The 22,341-nt window shown below is 49.2% G+C and overlaps 10 protein-coding genes across 10 annotated transcripts; 6 read left to right on the top strand and 4 right to left on the bottom strand.

Moving 5' to 3' along the window:
- Positions 1–230: 230 nt before the first annotated feature.
- EI90DRAFT_2920885 (transcription factor Tfb4) lies at positions 231–1,481 on the top strand (the record flags this gene model as incomplete). The annotated part of the gene is made up of 7 exons (XM_039054759.1): positions 231–427; positions 482–624; positions 680–718; positions 769–923; positions 978–1,103; positions 1,160–1,295; positions 1,354–1,481. 7 exons carry the CDS (start codon positions 231–233, stop codon positions 1,479–1,481), a joined length of 924 nt encoding a protein of 307 aa, XP_038915937.1.
- A 370-nt stretch (positions 1,482–1,851) lies between these two features.
- On the top strand, positions 1,852–5,450 carry EI90DRAFT_3058592 (uncharacterized protein). The gene is made up of 17 exons (XM_039060379.1): positions 1,852–2,077; positions 2,146–2,289; positions 2,343–2,412; positions 2,466–2,656; positions 2,714–2,923; positions 2,981–3,139; positions 3,194–3,367; positions 3,418–3,597; positions 3,647–3,792; positions 3,845–4,100; positions 4,152–4,280; positions 4,340–4,489; positions 4,541–4,672; positions 4,725–4,919; positions 4,976–5,042; positions 5,100–5,112; positions 5,167–5,450. Exons 1-17 carry the CDS (start codon positions 1,862–1,864, stop codon positions 5,261–5,263), a joined length of 2,529 nt encoding a protein of 842 aa, XP_038915936.1. The 5' UTR covers positions 1,852–1,861; the 3' UTR covers positions 5,264–5,450.
- A 330-nt stretch (positions 5,451–5,780) lies between these two features.
- On the bottom strand, positions 5,781–7,373 carry EI90DRAFT_2920692 (uncharacterized protein; the record flags this gene model as incomplete). The annotated part of the gene is made up of 5 exons (XM_039054755.1): positions 5,781–6,674; positions 6,730–6,972; positions 7,036–7,192; positions 7,248–7,264; positions 7,323–7,373. 5 exons carry the CDS (start codon positions 7,371–7,373, stop codon positions 5,781–5,783), a joined length of 1,362 nt encoding a protein of 453 aa, XP_038915935.1.
- A 60-nt stretch (positions 7,374–7,433) lies between these two features.
- EI90DRAFT_3058589 (CASP C terminal-domain-containing protein) lies at positions 7,434–10,527 on the top strand. Its single transcript, XM_039060378.1, has 17 exons — positions 7,434–7,500; positions 7,555–7,665; positions 7,716–7,772; positions 7,826–7,835; positions 7,885–7,996; positions 8,053–8,211; positions 8,267–8,355; positions 8,409–8,518; positions 8,569–8,663; positions 8,718–8,773; positions 8,826–8,976; positions 9,025–9,108; positions 9,162–9,323; positions 9,380–9,619; positions 9,675–9,779; positions 9,834–10,079; positions 10,133–10,527. The coding sequence occupies exons 1-17, from the start codon at positions 7,452–7,454 to the stop codon at positions 10,340–10,342; spliced, it is 2,046 nt and encodes a 681-aa protein (XP_038915934.1). The 5' UTR covers positions 7,434–7,451; the 3' UTR covers positions 10,343–10,527.
- Positions 10,318–11,219, bottom strand: EI90DRAFT_3058588 (uncharacterized protein). Its single transcript, XM_039060377.1, has 3 exons — positions 10,855–11,219; positions 10,724–10,802; positions 10,318–10,660 (listed from the first exon to the last, which is right to left on the bottom strand). The coding sequence occupies exons 1-3, from the start codon at positions 11,062–11,064 to the stop codon at positions 10,518–10,520; spliced, it is 432 nt and encodes a 143-aa protein (XP_038915933.1). The 5' UTR covers positions 11,065–11,219; the 3' UTR covers positions 10,318–10,517.
- EI90DRAFT_3058587 (uncharacterized protein) lies at positions 11,204–11,879 on the top strand (the record flags this gene model as incomplete). The annotated part of the gene is made up of 4 exons (XM_039060376.1): positions 11,204–11,301; positions 11,351–11,382; positions 11,436–11,502; positions 11,561–11,879. Coding segments are annotated over exons 1-4 (442 nt in total), but the record flags the coding sequence as incomplete, so codon positions are not given.
- A 315-nt stretch (positions 11,880–12,194) lies between these two features.
- On the top strand, positions 12,195–12,584 carry EI90DRAFT_3058584 (uncharacterized protein). The gene has a single exon (XM_039060375.1). It carries the CDS (start codon positions 12,248–12,250, stop codon positions 12,431–12,433), a length of 186 nt encoding a protein of 61 aa, XP_038915931.1. The 5' UTR covers positions 12,195–12,247; the 3' UTR covers positions 12,434–12,584.
- A 40-nt stretch (positions 12,585–12,624) lies between these two features.
- Positions 12,625–17,300, top strand: EI90DRAFT_3058583 (uncharacterized protein). Its single transcript, XM_039060374.1, has 10 exons — positions 12,625–13,373; positions 13,451–13,998; positions 14,066–14,262; positions 14,313–14,469; positions 14,529–14,788; positions 14,842–15,084; positions 15,139–15,374; positions 15,427–15,560; positions 15,616–15,925; positions 15,983–17,300. Exons 1-10 carry the CDS (start codon positions 12,854–12,856, stop codon positions 16,909–16,911), a joined length of 3,534 nt encoding a protein of 1,177 aa, XP_038915930.1. The 5' UTR covers positions 12,625–12,853; the 3' UTR covers positions 16,912–17,300.
- Positions 17,293–18,369, bottom strand: EI90DRAFT_2972740 (phosphatase phospho-type; the record flags this gene model as incomplete). The annotated part of the gene is made up of 7 exons (XM_039055760.1): positions 17,293–17,440; positions 17,487–17,598; positions 17,654–17,801; positions 17,854–17,964; positions 18,020–18,098; positions 18,161–18,268; positions 18,329–18,369. The coding sequence occupies 7 exons, from the start codon at positions 18,367–18,369 to the stop codon at positions 17,293–17,295; spliced, it is 747 nt and encodes a 248-aa protein (XP_038915929.1).
- Positions 18,370–18,580: 211 nt separating this feature from the next.
- Positions 18,581–21,530, bottom strand: EI90DRAFT_2920834 (uncharacterized protein; the record flags this gene model as incomplete). The annotated part of the gene is made up of 9 exons (XM_039054758.1): positions 18,581–18,835; positions 18,884–18,949; positions 18,978–19,151; positions 19,218–19,661; positions 19,747–20,264; positions 20,357–20,685; positions 20,813–21,249; positions 21,309–21,350; positions 21,432–21,530. The coding sequence occupies 9 exons, from the start codon at positions 21,528–21,530 to the stop codon at positions 18,581–18,583; spliced, it is 2,364 nt and encodes a 787-aa protein (XP_038915928.1).
- Between the last annotated feature and the right edge of the window lie 811 nt (positions 21,531–22,341).

The raw sequence follows: 22,341 nt of genomic DNA, 5'->3' as shown, positions 1-22,341 counted from the left end.
ATTTCGGGTATGGGCTAGAAAGTCCGGAAATTCGCGGGCGGGATCTTGTGAATGCGCGCAGCATCGCCTGGAGGGTTGGGAAGGATCAAAGCAGTGGCAACAACAACCTTGTTAGACCAGGTCCTAACCTCAGATGACACGCGAAGGCTGATCATCGGAATATATCCTTGCCTCTGGTTCTCTTAGCGGGACTTTAAGCGCCGGCTGACCGGGAGCAAACTCGACTTATAATGGAGCCGCCCACTCATCTTACCCTCATCCTCGATCTGCCGCCAACGCTATGGGGCGCCCCTCCAAATCATGGTCCAAATGAACCTCTTATGCCTCTTAGTTCCTTCTTGTCCCATGTTTTGGCGTTCGTGAACAGTCATCTCGGTGCTCGGGAAGAAAATGGAATAACTGTCCTTGGAGCATTCCCTTCGAAGAGGTGCGCCGAGTAATTATAGGGTGCTTACGACATGCTATAACAAGATTGTTGCAGTGCATTGTTATTTACGTCCAGTTCAATAACCGATGCTGCTCCGCAGGGGGCAAATACGTATCACACTTTCAAAATTGTTGATTCTGAAGTCATTGCAAAAATCCAACATGGGCTAGCTTCTATTCACGAGGATCGAGAGGCCCGTAAGCCGTGTGGTCGCTCTTGTTCGGCTTCATTGTATGCCTTACATCATCATAGCCAGTGGCCTTGTTGGTGCTCTGACGAAGGGATTATGCCGTATGCATTTTTCATCAATCCTCCGCTTGCCTTCTGTAGCAAGTGAAAAGATATCAACAGGATGCTATACGGTTCCACAGGGACGGCGACTGGGGAATCATCACGAATGACCTTAGATGCCACGATTCTCATCCTTTCCGTTTCCCCCGACATCTCCACATCCTATATCCCCATCATGAACTTCATTTTCGCAGCTCAGAAGCTTGTGAGTACATGCCTGGTTGCAAAACAGCAATTTTCCTCACCTCCAGACCTTCAGAAAGTAAAAATCGACGTTTGCAAAGTGTTCGGTGAAGACACAGTCTTTCTACAACAAGCGGCACATCTGACAGGGGGGTCGTACGTTACACTTCGGAAGCAGGATAGTCTCCTTCAATACCTTATGGTGCGTAAATCCAATGGGAACGAACGAGAGGGTTAACATATCATTCTTGGTTGAAGATGTGCTTCTCAGCACCCTCCTCCGTTCGGGAAATCATTAACATCCCAACTCAGGACCGCATAGACCTTCGTGCTGCCTGCTTCTGCCATAAGAACATTGTGGATATTGGCTATGTTTGCTCTGTATGCCTCTCTAGTAAGTTTTTACCGCCACGTCATTTTCATCCGTGCATTGACGGGCACACTTTCCCCAGTATTTTGCTCCCCTGTCCCTGTTTGTTCTACATGCAGATCCAAATTCCCTATGAAAACGCTGAGGCGATTCGGGTTTGGGCTACCAAAGTCTGGTGTCAATGCGGCGCACATTGCTGCAAAGTCCTAGTTCTTCAAATTGAGGGGTGTCAGAGCACCGTCGCTTTGTCTATATATGTCGCAGAAGAACGCATAGGATAGAGCCAGGATTGTCTGGTCAGCCCGATTAGTGGGCCACGAGTGTGTAGGGGCTGATGTGCGCAAAAATGAAAGCAAGAACGACGTGAGTGGAGTTTTCATCATCCGACTTATAGATTCTGGGAATGGCCAGGTGTGTGAGTCGAAAGACAAACGTAAGGTTTACGCATTGTGCCAAATGAACCGATTTCCGTCTCGTGTTCAGGCACTCCAATTGCCCCCAATTCCAATATGGCACCGAACTTCTCGCGCCGCTTGTGAGTCTGATTTCCTGAGGTCAGAGAAATGCCAACCCGGGAAATCCCGCGGCAGATGCCGCCGTCCCAGGGTTTCCTGACTCTGACCTGCTTCCAGTCATCCAGAGGGATGGATACCGTATCCCGAAAGCGACCTGCGTCACCGGTCGCCACGGAGGCACCGACTGCGAAGAAACGTGCACTGAACTCCGTATCTGGTTCGCCTTCAACCCCCCCAAATGCGGAGCTACCGGATGAAAATGAACGCGACCCCCAAGCAGAGACTCTTGAGGTAGCTCGTCTTTGGTATAACTGCTGGTGATCTTGCCGTTTATATGGGTTATAAACATGTGGTGTTAGACCTTCCGCAAGCAAGCACTATTCAAACGAATGCGACAACATGAAAGAGAGCGCAAACGAGCCGAGGGCAGGGTCGCTGAGTTGGAACAACGAAAAAGGACGCTTCAAGCGTCCTTGAGCGCCATCGAAAATTGCTGGAATCATGTATGTAGTGCGGAGTATCTTCTTGTCTCACGTTGCTGACCGATCTTAATCAGACGGTTGACCAATTACAAACCATTGCTAAAGTAGATAGCCTACAGCAACATATACCATCCGACATTATAGGTAAGCTGGGAAATTGGTGTTCTAGTACCAGAATTTATGGATTTGTAACGAAGATTTGCGGGCACTCATCGAGCGGGAGGCCTCGAAGGCCACTGGCATGCCGAAGAATGAGTTTCGTGACGCGTTGCGAGCAGATGGTGTTAAAACTCAGAACCTTGTTTCTGCGTTCGTGGCGATGGTTCCCCCGCGACCCACTCCAGACGCGCAGGAGATGGCACAACGACTTCAACTAGTTACCGCTGAGGTCAGTTCATACTGAGGTTTAATAATGGATTTGGATAGCCTGATATGAGCTCATCAGGCGACCTCCTTGCGGAGTCAGCTGCACGCCGTTTGTGCCGATTATACCGATGTCCGTGACCAGTTGGATCGGTACAAGGAGCTACTCGCTCGGGCAGAAACTCAAGGCGATGGCGCGCGCTTCGAATCCCTGAAGCGGAAAGAAGATAAGAGTATGCGACATGAGGAAATCAAGGCGGAAGGTGGCTCGTCTCATCAGACACCTGAGCCAGTGAGTGCTTGTCCCTTAACGATCTAATTTGCAGCGTGACCCGCTTCCTCTGTACAGCTCGTGCAATCAACCCCGCATATTAATGGAACTTCCGAAGACTACTCAGCTGAGATTGCATTGCTTCGCTCTCAGGCAGAAAAGCGTGAAGAAGAAATTACGCGACTCGCTGAACAAAAGGCGGAGATATCCGCTGAGCTGTGCGCGAAGAATGCGAAAGTGTGTTCCTTGTTGCCAATAGGCATGGACGATCTTTGCTCACTCGCTCCGCAGATTGACAGTTTCTCTGAAGAATATATTTGGGTGCACCCAACGTATAAAGCCTTGCTAGAGGAAGTGAGCTCACTACGAGAAACTTCAGAAGCTCTGCAGAGGGCCCAGAAAGCCGCTCAACAGTCAAGCGAGCAGAGGCTAAAAGAGCTTCAATCACTCATTGATGAGCAGCGTGTAAGCCAGACTTAACATCCTAGATCCACTGCTAATAAGCGCGTTACCAGGCCCTTTTTGACACTCTAACAAGGGAACATGATGAACGCATCAAAGCCAAGAATCAGCAAATTGCCAAAGCCAAGGATCAGCGAGAGGCAGCGCTTAAAGACTTAGCAATAGCAAAGGCTGGAGAAGCATCGAGGAGCAGCTTACGTGAAAAAATGGAGACCAGAATGGTCTCGCTTGAGGTCAATGTTCTTTGATTACGATTGATTACTTACTGAATCACGGCAATAGGATCGCATTGCGTCATTGCTCCTCGAGACCAAGCGCCTCAAGTTACAACTTGGAGCCCAGTATGGCCAGGACGACTACTTGTCGTTTATGCTGTCGAAACCGGACGAATCTGTCAGTCTTATTGATGATCTTAGATCGAAGCTGAGGTATGTTGCTGCATAGCAGTGAGTGGGCCAGCCTCTGACACTTCATGCGTAGCATGGCGCAAACCAGAGTTTCGGCGTTGGAGAGCGCTTTTTCTAAGCTGGAAGACTCGGCTTCTGATGTCGCAATGCACATGCGGGCAGAGGCTGCAGCTCGGCAGGAATGTGTTCAACTGCGGAGGCGACTTGCGGAGTTCCAGAGCTTATTTGGTGAACAAGCTACGGCGGATGTTGCCAAGCTTTCTGCCATCGTTAAGGAAAAGGAACAGACAATCAAGTCAATGAGGTTGGCCCAACAGCAAGAAGCTGCGGTAGGTCTTCTGCAACTGCAAATAGGGTCATTCTTCCTTACCTGGGAACAGGTGTCGAACGACCTGTACGACGAATTAGCACGGATGTCTAGCGCCTGGGAGATTCTTGATAGAGAAAGTAAAACGCGGCAAGATGAGACGGCGACCTGGGAATCGAAAGTGAACAAACTTTCCGTTGAGGTCCGTCATCATTTGTTCCCAGTTGAGCCCGAACCAGCACTGATCTTCGTGGAGTGCAGAAAGCGAAAGCGGAGCAGAAATTTTTCGCAGCGATGCGGGAGAAAGAGGCCATTGATGCCGAGCGGAAAGCCGTCTTAAAGAATGCCACCAAGGATGCTGCTATCATTGCCAAATTCACTGAACAGGAGAAGCTACTTCGAGACGCGGCGGTCAGCTGTCTGTTGCCTATCAAAGGCGTACAACTGACTGTTTTCCCTTAGGCACCAATGCGGCTGGCAATTGCTGGTTACCAACAGCAACGTGACTTCTATGAAGGTCGACTTTCTGCCAAAGAAAGCGCTCTCCACCAAAAAACTGTCAGCTTAGAATTACTGCAGAAACAGATCCAGGGAGTACGTCGTCACGCTTGACATTGCAATATGCTAGAATTAACAGAATGGCCAGTTGGAGAGCGCCTTGAATGCGGCGGAGCGTGAGACCGAAGCAAATCTCCAACGCTCTCGGAAGTTTGAAGATGAGCTGGCTCAGCTTCAGCAATCCACCTCTCAGGAGATTGCGAGGCTAAAACAGGCTTCCAGTGTGTCCAGCGCTACAACTCAGCGAGAAGAAGAACTCAAGAATGAGGTGGCGGGTCTCATGGTATGCAGCCCTGACTGGGATTGCTGCCGCCCATTCGCTGATGACTGGTTACTTAGTCAATTCTGAGATGCTCGACCTGCAACCAAGACTTCAAGTCGCATGTCCTACTCAAATGCATGCACAGTATGTTCGTCAGATTCCTCACAACGCGATAGAACCTGATCTGTTCTTTCACTCCAGCATTTTGCAAAAGGTACTTCTTGGTGTTCACTCATAGTATCTGTGCAGGCTGACATGTCCATTCCAGCTGCATTGATGCTCGTCTTACGACCCGACAAAGGAAATGCCCAGCCTGTAACATGAAATTTCAAGACAGCGATGTGCAGGCTCTGTACTTTCAATAACATGCTCGCGTTATCATTATTCTCAATTTTCTTCTTGACTTTCAGCACAGTTGTTTATTCTTCGAGTCTAACGTGTTTTCCAATGTTGCATACACATCTTCGTCCATACCGGACATAATGTTTTTCGCGAACTTGTAGCTCTTGTACACTAAATTACACATTATTTTCTGATGCTAGACGATTCCAGTTAAAAATGAAGTCCATCGGCGTCCAGCTAAAGCAAGAGTGAAGTCATCCCCGAGGGAATTCACGTGGTTCTCATAGTTTATTTTCCATCCCATTGTTCCGACGTCCGGTCCCGGTCTGAATGGGGGAGACGTTTGAGGGACGTAGTGAGAGACTTGCTGCAGAACTAGACGCAATGGCTTCAACGGTAGATGCAGTATTCTCGTGCGTGGCTGAGGCATCTCCACCATTTGTGGGAGCAACAAAACGATTCAGTGTCAGCCAGTTACGATCCATCATGATTGAGTGGACCTGGATTGGGTAGAGCTGAATTTCAGCGTCCGATTCCCCACTAATGGGGTTTTAAATCGAAATGTACCTGCATGCGAAGCCCTTGCACAATCGCTCGCAGCGATGCCACTTCCTCATGCATTCGAAGCGTTTCCGTCGCTAACGCAATATCTTGCCTTCGCTCCTGGGAATCCAACGCAGTTGCAATATTCACGATTGAGTTCCGCAGGGATGTTAGACACCCCTCCAACGAAGTGGTCAAATCAATAGGGGCAACCCATGTCTGCGCATGAGAATATGATGAGATGCGAGGGTAAGGCATGTCAGGCGACAGGGCACGACGAGGTTGATGTGTCGTGTCGTTCTGGCTAGGACTAAAGTCGGAAATCGTTGAGCTGGGCCAATCATTGTCCGAAGGGAAGCTCCGTTCATCGACGGTAGTGGTGCTGTGAACACGAATACCTGTGTCGGAGTCTTCAACGGGATCGAAGGGATGTCCAAAAGAAGCAGTACTGAGTGGTACAGACATGCGGCGGCGCTGAATCACACGCTCTGGCCGACTTTGGGTAGGAGCCTGTGGAGGGGGTTGCGAATCGGCAGATCTGAGCCATGGTCCCAGACTGCTTCGCGCGGATTGAACATCACGACGCATTGCATCTTGATTTATTCGTAGTTCTTCTAGCTGACTTCGCAACGCTGCATTCTCTGCTTCGAGACTAAGGACTCGGGAGGTATGCATTGCGAAAAAGCCCTTCAGGCCTTCATAGGCACATGTCGTTATGTGTGCAGAGAGTTCATTCCGTTTCCCCCTCCATGAGCAGCCGTATTGGGCATGCTCACAATCCACTGTGACAAGCTCGCAGCTGGATAAATGTGTTTCCCGGTCTGAGCGTGCTGTAATAGTTTGACAATAGGTGCATATCCACTCCGCAGCAGGACACTCAGCATTATGAATCTAAAGGGAATATTTTCAAACCAGCCACACTCTAACGGATCTAAAGAGAATGTACCTGGAGGTCCGTGAACTTGATGCGGGTTTCGCAAGCGTCACAGGTTACAATGCGATGAGGGCAAGTCTGGGCATGCTTGTCGGCGTCTTTCCGCAGTATCCTGGTGTTGCAATCGTCCTCGCAGCACCGTGTTGCGACGTAAAGACAATCGTGCGTCAAATGAGTTCGCATTAGCTGCCTTTGACATATGTGGGTACAACCGAGTGATGAGTTCGGGCAGTGCACAAGAAGTTCATCAACAAGCTAGAAAAAGATTCCCTTAGAAATAGGGTCTTGGAGCTGAGAGTCGAAGACGACAGTGCATACATTTCGAATGATAGTGTTAGCTGGCTGGAGATCATTGAGTGTGAGAGAGGATCGGTCCACAGGACATTCTTCACGGTATGCAAGCGCAGTACGTATACAACTTTGGCAGAAAGTGTGAGAGCACGTTATGGTCACTGTAGGTAGGGTGAACGGTAGCCTATTCGTCTACAGTAAGTAGTAGAAACCAAGAGCCCAACAAGGAGGTGCATTACTGGCAAATGGAGCATATCTATACCACAATGTCTTGTCATTCATTGAGTGGGATTAATGGCTTAGGATACTCTTACCAGATTCGAGTTTACAGTGTCAACGTAAGAGAGAGCATGGTCATCAGGCATTTCAAAAGCAACCTCTTGGGGGTTGCTCGGAACAGTTGGAAGGGAAGATCACGTGTTGACCCTGGGAGTGTGTCAACCATGGACAACGCTGCAAGCAATTTCAGTGGGGCTCTATCGACGTGGAAAGGTGACTCGCCATGCCATAGAGACTTCTAGTGCATTAATGATTGCCTTTGTCTAGATATCAACTTGACAGAGCTGCAAAAGCAGCTCGATGCGCAGGGTATTGAACTCGTAGAGAATCAGAAAGAGAGCGTGGTCAGTCGGAAGTCTCTGGCGGATAAGACGAAGGGTAGGTTCTTTGGTAGGCATCCAGCACTTACTTGAGCTCGGCAATGGTAGAGTTTAAGAAAATCCCTGATGAGGAGAAGGCAAACGCGTTCAAGTCGTTGCTGAAAGGTGCGTCGTTCATAACCCCCATCATGTCTCAACGGCTTATTCCCCACATGTAGCCTATCAAATGTTTGTCACTGAATGGCCTTGTATTCTGCGGAATTCATTTTCCCAACAGTGAAATTGATAATCTCACCAAACGATGTAAGACCTCGGAGAACGCGTTTCTTGGAGTGTATAAGCTCTTAGCCGACGCGCCAGACCCTTATCCCTTTCTGGAAGCCGCCGTGGTGCGTGCTCTTGTCCATGTTTATGCCTCTCTTTTTCTGATCTCACACTCTACTAGGACCAGACCGTAAAGGTCGCAGAAGCTGAGGAGCTCCAGAAAGAGCTTAGTGTTGTTCAAGCTGAAACTGCTGAATTGAAACGTCAAATCGGTGGACTATCAACGATGGAGGCTAACGTTCGAAAGGCAGAGGCCAGGGCAGAAGTTCTCGAGGAGAAGGTATGACCCCCATTTCGAAGCGTTCTACACGTGTACCATTAACTGTTGTAAATAGATGGATACCCTTGTGCAAGAGAAAGTGAGACAGAAAGAGAATGAGTTAAATGCGACATACGATGAAAAACTAATGAACTATGAAGAGCGGTGAGCATACTGGTCGCGATCCAACTCGCGCATGACTCATCCTCCATATTTAGAGAGAAAGATCTACACCGACAGCTGTCACTAACGCAGCAACAGCTAAGAGATCTTCGAATATCGAATGAGACAAATCAAGCCAAGCTTTTGAATCAGAGCGAGCGTCAAGGTACGGAATCACGTCCAGCACAACGAGCTTCGAATGACGGCTCATTCCAGACCAGGAAGTGGTGGCGCGCCTTGCTGAAATCGATATGATCGTTGCAGACCTAGAGCGGGCCAATGCCCGGGTGGCAGCTGTGGAGCGACGGAATGTGAGAGCGTGCTTAATTGCGAGCAGTAAACATGTCGTCATCTTGCCGCCATAGGAGCTTTTACGAGCGGAGATAGAATCGGTTCGCAGTGGCAGCGAGTCTGAGGCTAAGTGAGTCGAGTACCCTTAACGTCAATTCAATGCTCGATGCTTGTTTGTCCAGGATCAAGTCCCTGGAGACAGACTTGGCCGACATGGAACAAGAAACCTCAAGACTTCTTCGGACACTGGATGATCAGAAGACCGCCTTTTCTGCTAAAGAGCTGGCATTGCGGAAACGCATCGATGATGGTCTTCGCGAGGTCGCCGTTAAGGTAAGTTATAAGGCTCGATGGACCTATGCTTTCTAAGCCTGGGATTAGGAAGGAGATAATGAATCCTTAAGAGCACGATTGCGACATTTCAGTGATTACGACGAGATCAAACGTGAACTCGAGATCATGAAGGTATCTGTTATGAGTTAGATACTCGTCATTCTCCTGCTTATGCTATTTTTCAGTATGTTGAATTTGGCGGCGCTGGCTACGGGGAAGACGATGATGAAACCGTTAAGTTGCCTGATCCGAATGCTCAGAAGGCGAATATACAACCGGCAAAATCTCTGGAAGCGTTGGTTCTAGCAAAGAACAAACGTATCCTAGATGAACTCGCCAAATTACGTGTATGTGAACGTTTCTTCCTGCTTCTGTCCATTAAAATCCAACCCCCTGGCTACAGATTGCTCGAACAGATCTGGAGATGGCGCTAGAGACAACGAAAGCGGGACTTGAGTATAACATTACCGAATTGCAGAAACAACGCGATCTTAATGAGCGGTTGGAGAATGACCTCCTGCAGCTGAATACACATGTGTCGCCGCCCAATGGTTCTGCCAGATCCCCTTCACCAGCCACGACCACAGTCACCGAAGTCACGAGAACGGTTCTGGATGATTTGATGCTTGCTCCCAGCTTATCTGTGAGTCTTGCTTGGGCTCAAGCTGTTATGACTCACTTTGGCCGTTATCTCATAGAGCGAGGATAAAACACCGTTTTCGTCATCTGCCGACAAATCCATCCTTCCCATTGTAACGAATCAACGAGACCGTTTCCGTCAGCGGAACGCGGAACTGGAAGAGGTGAGTTACTCCATTCGTCGGATTTGCCGGTCGCCCAAATTGAACCTTCTTCAGGAATTAAAACGTCAGTTTGAGGTTATAACTGACTTGCGCAACGACATCAAGAATTTACAACAAGACAACCTCAAACTTTACGAGAAAGTTCGATATATGCAGACATACCGTGACGATTCAGCAGGTGGCCCATCCTCTTTTGTTCCTGGGCCGCAAAACGGCATTCAGATACGCCCCGACGAGATGAACAAATACAAGAACATGTACGAGGAACGTATAAATCCATTCGAGGCGTTTCGAGGAAGAGTATGTGGTCGATTCCTTACCATTCTATTGGACATTGTTAACGACGGATGTAGGAGGCTGCAAGAGCGGAACAAGCACTCGATCCAATAGAAAGAGCGGTATTCCTAGTGACGCGAACAATATTGGGTAACCGGAGAGCACGAATGGCTTTCGCCGCGTATGCTGGTGCATTGCATCTCCTTGTTCTCATTACTTTGTATGAATGTAGCTCATTCGCCTCCGGGGGCGGGACAACCAAAGTGAACCCGCCACCGTTTGGGTGACGCTATGCATTCGTACATTCATCTTACAGACAATATTTTACATCATTCCGTTTTCCGTTCAACTCTCGGCACTTGTAATTTGGGCACCCTCAGATATCATCATTGTCAGTATGTAAGCCATAAATTTTAATAGCGGTTTGGTGTCTTCGGGATGTGTTATAATAGAAAGAATATATCATATGGCATGTGTCTCCAGTGACTTGAGTGCTGAGATTAAGTTCCTTTCAATCTGCAGCAGAATATGCGAGTGATTAACTGGGTTTCCTAACGAGAAGGTGGCGTCTATTGAGAGGAAGATTTGTTTCTTGAACCGACGGGCTAACGAGACGTGGGGTGTGATATGTTATTCTTTGCGACAATGAGAAGGCTTAGGATAGATACCTAATCGCAATGACATAGAGAGAGAATTATCGTTGCTTGAGGATCGGAATAAAGGTGTACTGATCGAGAATGTTCCGTCCTGATAAGCGTTACTGTAAACAATATTCGTAAAAATTGTGTATCACGCCCACTTTTAAAGGCGGAACACCACATCCCCAATCAGTAGCTAAACATCCCTGAGATATTCTTTGTTCAAGAATGTCCTGAGGCTCAGATGATGTTACAGGGGTGTCGCTGATGCCGACCCAGATTATGTACGATTCGACGAGCTCTGTCACTTGGAGGAGGATGCATGGGGAAGCCGGTGTTTTTTCGAACACAAATATCTTCGTCACGATCATCTCTCCCTCCACTCGTAGCCTCAAGCCCTCAACGTCCACGGTAATGTGACAGTGACGGTGATGCCGTCACAACTCGGCTCCGCAAATCTCAAGTTTATATTGCATGCACACAGCGTCCTTTCCCTGTTTGACTCACCGTCTCTGGAGTTATGTCTCGTAATGCGAGCAGCGTGACTACAGAAGAGAGGAATTACGACGAACTAGTTGGACAGATTCGGTGCAATTGCCGACTGGAGGGTTCGTTACTTTTTCTGGCGCATCATCAAGGAATTAATGAGAGCCGCAGCGGTCCTTCGAACTACTGGCCCAGGCAAGAAGGTGCACCCTCATTCTAGGGCTAATTTACCGAACTGAGTTATCTTATGCGGCAGAATACGGGCAGAAATTTTTTTGCGTGCCCAAAGTACTCGACAGATCCTTCAAATTGCAGGTTTTTCAGTAAGCAACCCACATTTTTATGCCCAACATTTGGCGAAATCTTATACACGCACTGTAGAATGGGCAGATGAATTGTCAGGGCCCGGTGTCCCAACAACCCAAATCCCTAAGACTCCATTGAGGCCGAACCCTAAATCCAACTTGGGTTCTCCGGCCCTCACTACATCCGTTATGCGGGGTAGCGGTATGACACCTGCCAGCAGCGCTCCGCGCACACCTCAGTCAAAGCCACGCGACACAGGTGCTTCACAGCGCCGACTCGCTCTCATTCGGGGTGCGCAATACATGAAATTGCTTGATTTGACTTTTGTAGAATGACGATGGCCACAACACCTACAGCCGCTTTCGACTCAGAACCTCAACCCGGACAGTCGATTGTGGTGAGCACCCTCCGTGCTGTGGACGAGAAGCCAAACGAAGGGGAAGTTCCCCTTACAAGCTCCAATTCAGTCGACCTCAAAGCTGATAAGGATCAGGAGTCGCGGACTTCTACAAACCCAGCTCCCAAGCACAAGGACGATATGTCCGGTTTAGCCACCCCCAGTCGGACGCCAGTGATTGCTGGTGCTACGGCAGGAGGAAATTTGTCTCCAAAGAAGCGTCGGATCGATATGGACGATGCTGAGGTACGTGATGCCTTTCGCGCCGAGCACGGCACTACTGATGGTCGTGTGTCATCATTCGATTGTTGCAGAACAACCCATTCCTTACGAGACCTTCTCAGCCTCGAGCGAACTCAGTAGACATGGCGATGATCGAGGCTTGCATTGCTCAGGCGGTGAAAGAGGGGGTAAAGGAGGCCTTTTCCTCGTACACCCTCGAACTTCGATTGCTTCGAGGACAGGTGGAAACCTTACAAACCGAAATCGAAGCATTAAAACAATGGCGTCGCCAGGCCGAGTCCCAATTGGGTGGTAGCACAGGCAATTAATATTATGCGGACTTCAATTTGGAAGTCGCTTGGTGTTGGACGATTGACTATGATGACTGCCATTATTGATGCCCTCCCTACATCAATACCGTGTATTACTGACTTCTTGTATCGCTATGATGCTCAAGGAATATCCTGTGAATTTTTGAGTGGTTTTCAGCGTTGGTGTACAAACTTGGCACAGGGATCGGAATGTGCCTTTCAGCTTTACAACTACGCTTGCAAGCGCAACAGTCATTCTGTTTGCCGTCAGTGGGATTCTAGGCTCGCAAAGAGTTACCCCAGCGCATCCACCATACCTAACCTCTTTACTGAGGCGCGCGACGGCTTCCGATTACGGTCACACCTATTCAGCGCTCTACCGAAAGTATTGGCGCATATCACCCAGTAGCTCAACAGGCACCGATTCGTCGTTCAGCCATGCCCGATTTCGACAGCTCAGACACTTACCGACGTGGAGATGATGAATTCGATCTTCCCCGATTTGCAGTGCATGAAGCAAGACCCAATCCCTATGGTAGCACGAGTAAATCACTCGGTGCACCACTCAATCCGTACAGCAATTCCATCGTGTACCCTGGTCCACCTCAAGCGGTCCATTCGTTGTCGTTATCTGGCCGGCAGCCTCAACACCCAACTAGATTGCCACAGATCATTGATTCGGACATGCTCAGCGGAGCGGCCAACCTTGTTCGAAGTGCTTCAATGAGTGGTCGACAGAGACCGGGAAATCATCCCCAGGATGATATCGAACGGGCATATTCTGATGCAAGCGTCAGTCGGCAGCCTCAGCAGCATCCTGCCACCAATTCCTTGTACCCGTCCTCCGTTGTGTACGGCAGTGGTGCCGCGTCAACAGTTGATCCCAACTCTCAGGCGCACGAGGGGCCGGCGTATACTCCTAGAAGATCACTTACCCATATTGTGCATCCCCAGTCAGGTATGTGCTTATTTTTACGTGTAATTTTTCAGTGGTTAATACCCGTCGGGATGCATGCTACTCCAACCTTTACATAGGTCCGTACAACATGGAAGCGGGTTATTCGTCGTCTCCTGTTTATTCCGATCCATATGCGAAGAATGGGGACCCTGCTCCAGTTCTGAACACTCCTTTACAAAACATGAAATCACCCACTTCCCCTCTTCGACATCCTGCATCCCTTACCCCACAACAGTCCCCGAACCTTCAACCGTACCACCATAGCATCTCATCCACTTTTCAAAGATCCGCTTCGACACATGAGTTAGCACAACAGCTGCAGCCCACCTCCGCGTCCACCATTCCGTCCCCGTACAACTTGAGCACCTCAAGACACGGTTCCTCCTCGACACCTGTCTCGCCCATGGTTGGTTATCCTTCTCGGCATCAATCACCACAGATGTACTACCAGCGCGATGAGGATTCGGCCGTACAGCCCATGACAATAGATTCATCAACACGACCACCGCTGCCGCAGCAGGTCGGGTTTCGACGGATTCGAGACACGCGGGATCTAAGACCGAAAGTCAATTCCCAGCCTTCAGGGAGACGCGCAGACTACAGCGGAGGTGGCGTGTATTTGAGCGTGAGTTGCCTTTCATTAACGTAAATTCTGTGATCGGCAGCGGTCATTGACAACCCTTCATACACAGCCGTTGAGAAGTTTGACTACGAACTTGGCCCAGACGTATAATATTTGCAATCCCCAGTTTCGCTACGAGAGCACACACAATCCTCGACGGGTCTTAACGAAACCTAGCAAACCAGTTCACAACGATGGTTACGATAATGAGGATTATGATTATATTCTCTATGTGAATGACTGTCTTGGTGCGGAGGATAGCGGGAAGTGAGAGCATTTCTCCAGAAATCTTGGGCCCGTACTAACATTATCCACAGCAGATATTTGATCCTAGACGTTTTAGGTCAAGGTACTTTCGGTCAGGTTGTCAAGTGCCAGAATATGAAGACCCATGAGATTGTGGCCGTAAAAGTCGTCAAGAATAAGCCGGCTTACTTCAATCAGAGTATGATGGAAGTTACTATATTAGAGCTTGTAAGCGTTTGCGGCTCTATTGTATGCTCCTTATATGCTTATGTGTGGCTCGACTACAGCTCAATAACACGTGGGACCCGCACGATGAGCACCACATCCTTCGATTGCGCGATACTTTCATCCACAAGAACCATCTTTGTCTGGTGTTTGAACTTCTTTCTTCAAACCTTTATGAGCTCATTAAGCAAAACTCGTTTGGCGGGCTCAGCACCCAGCTTGTAAAAGTGTTTACACAGCAGCTGCTGGATTCGTTGTCCATCCTTAATGAGGCGAAGCTGATACACTGTGATCTCAAACCAGAGAATATCCTTCTTGTCTCGTACGTCCATCTTCCATCTCGTTGTTACAAGGGCTCATACGATTCCTTCATAGCCTTCAAACTCCACAAATTAAAATTATAGACTTCGGATCAGCATGTCACGAGCGGCAAACAGTTTACACGTACATTCAGTCGCGCTTCTACAGGTCACCTGAGGTCCTGTTGGGTTTACCATATACCTCCGCGATCGATATGTGGTCACTGGGGTGTATCGCTGTCGAGCTATTTCTTGGATTGCCACTGTTCCCTGGAACCAGCGAGTACAACCAGATTACTCGAATAATTGACATGCTTGGGTAAGCACTCCCGACTTACCTTAGACTCTGGGTTGCTTAGCTCTTGTTGGTCAGAATGCCGCCACAGTATATGCTTGAGATGGGAAAGCAGACCAGCCAATTTTTTTCACCGTACTCGGACGAGTATGGCAGGAAGAAGCATCGGTTGAAGTCACTTGAGCAATATTCGCGGGAGCACGGTACACCAGAGCAACCTGGGAAGAAGTACTTCACAGCAAATACACTGCCGGAGATTATTCGGACAGCCCCTCAGCCGAAATCTGCTACTAAGCCTGCTGATTTGGAGAAAGGTTAGTGGGTCCTCCGGTGGACTAATCTTTGCTGAATCGGGCCGTGGTGCAGAAGCGCAGAACCGAGCAGCATTCACGGACTTCGTTCAAGGGCTATTGCAAATAGACCCATTACTCAGGTGGACTCCACAGCAAGCCCGTAAGCATCCTTTCATTACGGGCGAAAAGTTTATTCGGCCTTTCGTGGTAAGGCGGTTGCGCATTTCCCAGACCAATTTCGACTAATTGAGAACCTTCGCAGCCCGGGGATTTGGCAGGCCGAACTCAATCGCAATCTCCTGGCTCTCTCCCGCCGTCCGTCGATCCGAAGAGACCCTACGGCGGCTTGGTCCCCTCTCAGCCTAAAGGCACTCGAGCGTATCAAGATGCTGCTTCGTACAATCAGCACCTCGCACAGCACCAAGCGTATACCGCTCAAGCCGCTAGCCAGGCTGCCCAGCAGCAGATCCGCAACCCATACATGCAGGATCACCAACAACCTGTTGTGCAGGGGCAATCCTATGAACGACCTGGTTATTCATCTAACATCAGCACTAGCCAAGCGCCGCAATGTACGTCTTTCGGACCATATTCACGTGTTGTTTGGCACTCAATTTTGAATTGTATAGCCTATCAATCAGCTTCACAACAGCCCCAAACGCAGAATCAGCAGCAGGGCTATGGTTCGTCCAATGATATGAGCAACCCCCCATCCTCTTTTTACCCACCGACACGGGCTCGGGCGAATACTATCAACCAGATGGACACTGCTGTTCCTCCCCAGCTCGCACGCATCGCCAGTCTCGGAATGGATGTTGCTGGGATCAAAAGGAATACTCTCACTCCGGTATTGAACCGCGAAGAAGCAATAAGGGAATGGGAACGGCGGCGAGCTGGGCATGCTCCGCCCCAAGCATCATACCCTCAGCTGGAATATCTACAGCAGCAGGCGGAGCTGGCATCGGGGAACTGGACCACTTCACCAGCCAGTCATTCTCGTCGATATGCACCCCATCAGCCATCATCGCTGCAATTCCAGTCCCCACCTTCTGCAGTTGTCTCCGACTCTTCACGGCATCTGCTAGAGAAGAATACCGGGCCTTTGAGGGATATCACTCTATCGTCAACAGGAACAACGGCTGTGAGTGACGCCTACGGAGCTAATTCCCACCATCACGCTGCGCTCCCCAATGCACCCCCACAAGTGTACAACAGCAGTTCAACATCTGGACGTTATGCGTCTAATTCGACCTCTTATCCGTCGTCGCAGTCACAGAGCAATCCATATGACTCCTATGACCATCGTGATGGGATGGGGACCCTTTACGCTCCTTTGCAGCCGAATGTACTTACAAATCAAGGGCAGCAATCCCTGTCGACGAGCTCCAGTAACAGTAACGGCAATTCACTTGCCGCCGCTGCCTCGTCATTCTACGGCGGCCGAGTAGGCGTATCAAATCAGCAGCAACCGGTTTACGGACAACCATCACAGCAAAGCCAGCAAGGTCCCTTGAACCCCCCGCCTCAAGCTCATCAAGTTGACATGTGGTCACGGTGAGCCTGCGTCACCGTGTACTTGAGCATTGAGATGCGCTGGCCCATCTCCGAACGCCCTTAATCAATGGATGATGCGAAAAGTGTATAATTATGTGCCGTGACCCTCGGCACTCCGGGCTGGAAATCTTGTACGCATCCACATCAACTTGTCACGGTGTCGCCCTCACGCCACCCACACTGCCCGCCTACGCAACGAATGCTGCTTTCGCGAGCCACTAAACGGAAGTATACATGTAGCCCTCAATATTTTCCCGCTCAGAATCTAATCATTGATGCAGCCATTTCTACATCACTCACTTTGGCAATCTTCGTTCCCTGTATGCTCAGACAATAGTTCAGTTCAGCTCAGACATCAAGGTTCATGACACATGATCGCGGCGGGTTAAGGCGTGGTGAGCGTATTGAAGATCTCTTCTACTTCCCAAGCTCCCGCCCAGTACCGAATGCTGGCCTTTAGGCCAGCTTTCTCGCCTTCATTTGCGATTCTCTTTCTAGTCCACGGTATCGTCGGACACAGGCGATATCGGTTTCTCTAGAAAGAAGTTGAGATACGGTTCAGAGAAGCCAACATGGAACCCTTGCCTCTTGAAACGCAAGATTGGACAAAAATCGTTGCTTCCATCCCCGACATAAATCATTCTGTCGAATGTCTTGTTGCACCGTACAAGGTAATTCTCCAACTCCTCACCTGGGATTACTTTTTTGAAGCAACGCCTAACACTTGAGAGGGCTTTCGGACCTACCTTTGCACATGTTAGCACTGCAACCAGTCGTGCAAGAATGTTGTGGTCCGTCCGGTGAAACGCGACGCTTCACAATGAGCGCTCCGTCGTCCCTCCATTCTGCAGGATTAGTGATGATTTCTTCGAAAATATCTTCGAACGCCTTATCCTAAGAAATTCGTGAGGCAGGGTATTATTTGACGTGGCTAATTATCATGAACCTTCAAAATTGTCTCGATAAATACCAAATTCGCGTTTGACAGGCAAATGAGCGTAGTTGGGATGCGAAGGTTCTCCTTAATGTTTCTCGCACCTCGTTGCATGGCAGGGTGCTAGCCCAGTAATTCATGAGATACTGAGACTCCACAAAAGAATACTCAAACGAACGAATGGTAGAACCCTGAGTGCATCTTCGATCTGTTTTCGCGTCCTGCCACGTCCATGGAGCTCCAACAAGGACATCGCTCTTACGAATAAAGCGTCTGCATATCGTGCTCCAGCGACTGGCTCTCAAATGCACGGACTCACATTAGGTCAGTCCACTGAACCTCTGCCTGGCGTGTTTTGATTTTTCGACGGATATCGGGGGCTAGAACTTCAAAGACATATCGATCTGTGTCCTGATCTACTAGAGACCTATGTTTGAATACGAGATCTGAGCGTTATCACCCTTCGACTTTTCAGAGGATGATGTACCAGTCAAAGTCGAAGATAACAAGCTGGGATTGGATCGGCATTGAGGAGATGGGATCGCACTCAGTACAGCCACCCATCCAATTTTAGCAATTCCATACATGGGTAGGGGCAGATAGCATTTTAAGTGATGTATACTTATGAACATGCGCATGGATCAAGCACGGCGACAGAAGTGCCAAGGAGATAGTTTATCCTGGGAAAGGCGTCTCAAAATCCTGCAGTTCTTGGCCACTCTTTGAGGCGGTGAACGCCTCACGGAAGCCTGTTGAAGAAAACGGTTACCATCAGTATTAGGTACGGGGTACACGGATAAAGTCTAGTACCGTTAAGGTCCTTGCGTTCACAAAGCTCAATAAGATCATTCCGTTGGAGGTGGATACATGCTGTTTGAAGAGATTCCCACAGCGTCGAATTTGGGAGCCCATGCTCAACCCCCTTTTCCGGAGAATCGTCTTGTTCCTGGAGAACCAATGCGTCTAGAATATGCCGGGCTGCTTCATCAAACATCTATGCGGGAAAATGAATACTGTGTATTGACACATGATGGAGACTTACCCTTAGATTGATGCAAGAAATGCCGAGGTTGAATCTATTAAATGGAGACGAGCAATTATTCCTCAGCTCTGCATACATGCATTGAACTAAGGACCTGCCTTGCTCGGATGTAAGATGGATTCAGTTCCAGGGCTCGGAAGTAATATCCTACAGCCTCAGCAGGGCGTCCGCTATTGGCAAGGGTAGCACCGACCCTATTGTATAATAGCCAATCGTTGGGCCGTACGGTAAGCGCGGCTTGGAAACAATCCTGTGCCTTTGAGTATTCCTAAGGTGAAGGGAAAGTCTGTCAGTATTTGGTAGCCTCGTTGATCAAAAAGGATCCCTCCCCAACCTCGCTCGTATTCAGCAATACACCCAACGCAATCTGCACATCAGGATCGATTTGACCATCAGGGGACATCCTCGCCATCATCATCAAACACTCCAAGAGTTCTTTCTGCCTCTCCTTCAATGATCCCCTACCGCTACCCGCATTCTTCTCAATTGACAAATCATTCAATTTCCTCCACCCGCTAACCACCTCGGCATATGCATCATTTGCATCGATCCAATGCTGAATCGCATCAAGGGAGGCTTCACGATCATTCTCATTCGTGTGCGAAACGGCTAGTGCGAGCAATGATGGAAGATGTTTTGGATCTATGTGAACAGCTTGGTGGAGTGCTTGGATGGCTTGTTCTTCACGTTCATTTTCTTGTTGCTTGACGCCCAGCTCAAACCAGCGTTCCGCATTGTGTGGTTCTTGTTGTACGGCTGCCTCAGTTTGAAGGACACTCTGTGAAGTTCCGGGGGCGGTACGTAGCCGTGAACCGGGGGATGAACTCAGAACTCACTCGTTTAACCATAGAGAATGTGCCTACCTGGTGTGGTAGCTCCTGACCCGTGTGCATCATATGATTTCTCGTTGTCTGCAAATACGGATTGGTCGTCTGGAAGACGTACTTCGTCTGATCTTCACTTCCCGACAGTTGCTGTTCACCATTGTACACCAGTCCCGAAGCTGTCGTGTCCAATTCATCCCAACTGGCCTGCAGCCTCCCCCACTCTTCCATAATATGAGATCCATTTGTAGATTGGTCGCGTAGCAGATAATCTCTGCCTAACATGACTGGTGATTCAGGCTCTTCCTTGCTTAGCGAGATGGATTCTTGAGATAATGAATCTACATGCTGATGACGACGCTGATCAAGTTGCATGGCCATACGATAGTATTCACCTAACGGATTCTTCGTATCGTACTCATTCATTGGGGAGCTGTAATGTTGCGGTTGGGTAAGCGTTGTCGGAGCATAAGCGTGGAGCGGGGGTGCAGAGCCGACGAGGACAGGACTACCTTCTTGAATCCCTCTCCCTTTGCCTTTGTCGTTTGACGCCACGGCTCTTGCTTCTGCCCCGATACGGACGCGGAGGATAGAGGTGTTGTCGTCGAACCCGAAAATTCATCTGCCCAACCCGAGCTCCCATTTTCACCTAGGTACGAAGTGCGGGTGTCCTTCTCGACCATGTCGTTTCCTTCAACGATAACTTCTCGTCCGCGTATTCGATGCATAAGGCCCATGAATTGACTCTGTTTGAATCTAGGATTTGTTTCGTTCTTCATCGAATCAATCAAGAGGCCAGCAACGCCTGCGAGGTCATCTGCCTCAACAGCAGCTTGTTGGGAATCATCAATTGTAGCTTGAGCTTGGGACTCCGCCGGTGCATGAATTGGAGCCGGAAGGGTTTCCTCTTCTATGCTAGCAAAATGCGTCGCCCAGTCGGTTTCCGTTGTGTGTGTTTGTTGTTGTAGAAGTGGGGAACTCGTCGCTATCATTTGACGATGCATGGAACTATGACCTAATGATCGCATACATGAAACAAATTGACGGAGATTAAGATTAAGTCTTCCTCAATGAAAAAGACAGGGCTTGCGACACACCCATGTACTGTGGTTGCATACCCATTCTTGCCAATGGAGGCAGAGCGTGTGCCACTTGATCTGCTTGGTTTAATCCAGCGGATGATGGACCAGTCTGTTCAAACGCTGTCCCAAACTCAGCTTTCCAAGCTTCATTCGAGATCAATCCAGGACCCATGCTTTTTGTAAGTCTGAACTCACCGGATTGGTGGATTGGCGTAGATGACGTCGGGCTCGTCGTAAAATCTAACGCCCATGCTGGTACAGGTGTACGGGCACCTTGGGGTCTAAAATGCGGCACAGAACCGGAACTTGAGATTTCATTGGGTAGTGCATGACTTAAAGATGATAAATCGAAAGGTGTGGACATTGCAGACGGTATGGTCGTTTGCCGCGAGAAAAACTGGTTAGCATCATGTGCGAGAGCTGCAGATTGCGATGATTCAGTATGTTGGGTTCGGAACGTCTGGGCGAGTTGAAGTGGGTATTCGGAAATGATCCGTGAGCACCGCAGGTGACACACACCTGTCTAGATGGTCCTGCTCGACTGCTGCTCGCAAAGTGATCCTATCCAAGCAGTAGTCATACCTTAGCAAGTGTCCTAGGCTTCCCAACCAAAAAAATGATAGCCCCTGAAGGGACACTCACTTGTTGAATGCTCCGATCTCTGTCAAACTGCTTCGATAGCCCTTGCAAGGGGTTCCCGGGACCACAATCAGCCCCGCTAATGAGTGCGGGGAGAGACATAGCAGGAGAACTCTAAAAATGCAGACCACTTAGAGTTTCCCGGGGAGTGTTTTTACCAGAACGCCGGATGACACGTGACAGCTTTCCCGCAGGCGCTGCCGGCATCGGTAGCCAAATGGCTGCCCTGTACTCCAGGACTCCCTGTACTAGGGGTACGGATATACATGTCATTGTCGACATACACCACCTGAGGCTTTTCAGCCTCGGGGATCCTTGACAGTGCGAGCCTTTGGTGCGATACGCTGTACTAGTACTTTGTAGATATGTGGCCATCTTCTTGACCGCTGAATTACCTTGGATCACTAACTGGTGGACATTGATCACCTAAGTGCCCACTACTCTGGGGGTTTGGGATTGTTTATTATTTGGGTCTTCGAATCTACAGGTTACAAGTGAACAAAGAAGGTATATAGTCCATGGTGTGCTTTTCCCCTGTGGGGAGACCTGGAAACGGGGGGGGGGGGGGGAGCTCGAGCGACGAAGGAAGCGATGATGCATTGAAGAATGACGACATCACTGCGAGTTAGAACACCGAATAGTGTAAGTGCTCTGAGGAAGCTGCAAGGTGAAAGCCATGTAATTTACGTAGGTTGAGCTGAGTTTGGAAGGTATTCAGGCGGAGGGACCTTTGGCCCTTGGGGATGATAGAAGTCTTGTTGAAAGTGACAAGGATCTCGAGGACCCGGTTATTTGCAATTTGAGAGGACCTCTTGAACGGATCCCGAAAATATGTAGGGCAGGACTGCCAATAATCGTAGCGAACAGGAATAATTTATTTCGTCAAGGTGAAAGAATGTTCATCAGGGAGATA

The sequence above is a fragment of the Cantharellus anzutake genome, assembly GCF_015039405.1.
Source record: "Cantharellus anzutake strain C23 chromosome Unknown EI90scaffold_24, whole genome shotgun sequence".
NCBI lineage: Eukaryota > Fungi > Basidiomycota > Agaricomycetes > Cantharellales > Hydnaceae > Cantharellus > Cantharellus anzutake.
Note: the sequence above shows the minus strand (reverse complement) of the source record. Positions and strands in the feature narration are given on the sequence as shown.

Bases quoted from the DNA above. Each gene is read 5' to 3' on its own strand.
- EI90DRAFT_3058592 (XM_039060379.1), top strand. From the start codon at position 1,862: ATGCCGCCGTCCCAGGGTTTCCTGACTCTGACCTGCTTCCAGTCATCC. The intron at 4,490-4,540 runs GTCAGCTGTCTG...GTTTTCCCTTAG, and splicing joins AGCTACTTCGAGACGCGGCG to GCACCAATGCGGCTGGCAAT. The intron at 4,920-4,975 runs GTATGCAGCCCT...CTGGTTACTTAG, and splicing joins ATGAGGTGGCGGGTCTCATG to TCAATTCTGAGATGCTCGAC.
- EI90DRAFT_3058584 (XM_039060375.1), top strand. From the start codon at position 12,248: ATGGCGATGATCGAGGCTTGCATTGCTCAGGCGGTGAAAGAGGGGGTA.
- EI90DRAFT_3058583 (XM_039060374.1), top strand. From the start codon at position 12,854: ATGCCCGATTTCGACAGCTCAGACACTTACCGACGTGGAGATGATGAA. The intron at 15,085-15,138 runs GTAAGCACTCCC...CTTGTTGGTCAG, and splicing joins CGAATAATTGACATGCTTGG to AATGCCGCCACAGTATATGC. The intron at 15,926-15,982 runs GTACGTCTTTCG...TGAATTGTATAG, and splicing joins CACTAGCCAAGCGCCGCAAT to CCTATCAATCAGCTTCACAA.
- EI90DRAFT_3058588 (XM_039060377.1), bottom strand. From the start codon at position 11,064: ATGATCGTGACGAAGATATTTGTGTTCGAAAAAACACCGGCTTCCCCA. The intron at 10,803-10,854 runs GTGGGCGTGATA...AACGCTTATCAG, and splicing joins GTGGTGTTCCGCCTTTAAAA to GACGGAACATTCTCGATCAG. The intron at 10,661-10,723 runs GTATCTATCCTA...ACGTCTCGTTAG, and splicing joins CTCTATGTCATTGCGATTAG to CCCGTCGGTTCAAGAAACAA.
- EI90DRAFT_3058589 (XM_039060378.1), top strand. From the start codon at position 7,452: ATGGACAACGCTGCAAGCAATTTCAGTGGGGCTCTATCGACGTGGAAA. The intron at 8,977-9,024 runs GTAAGTTATAAG...GCCTGGGATTAG, and splicing joins TTCGCGAGGTCGCCGTTAAG to GAAGGAGATAATGAATCCTT. The intron at 9,620-9,674 runs GTGAGTCTTGCT...GTTATCTCATAG, and splicing joins TGCTTGCTCCCAGCTTATCT to AGCGAGGATAAAACACCGTT.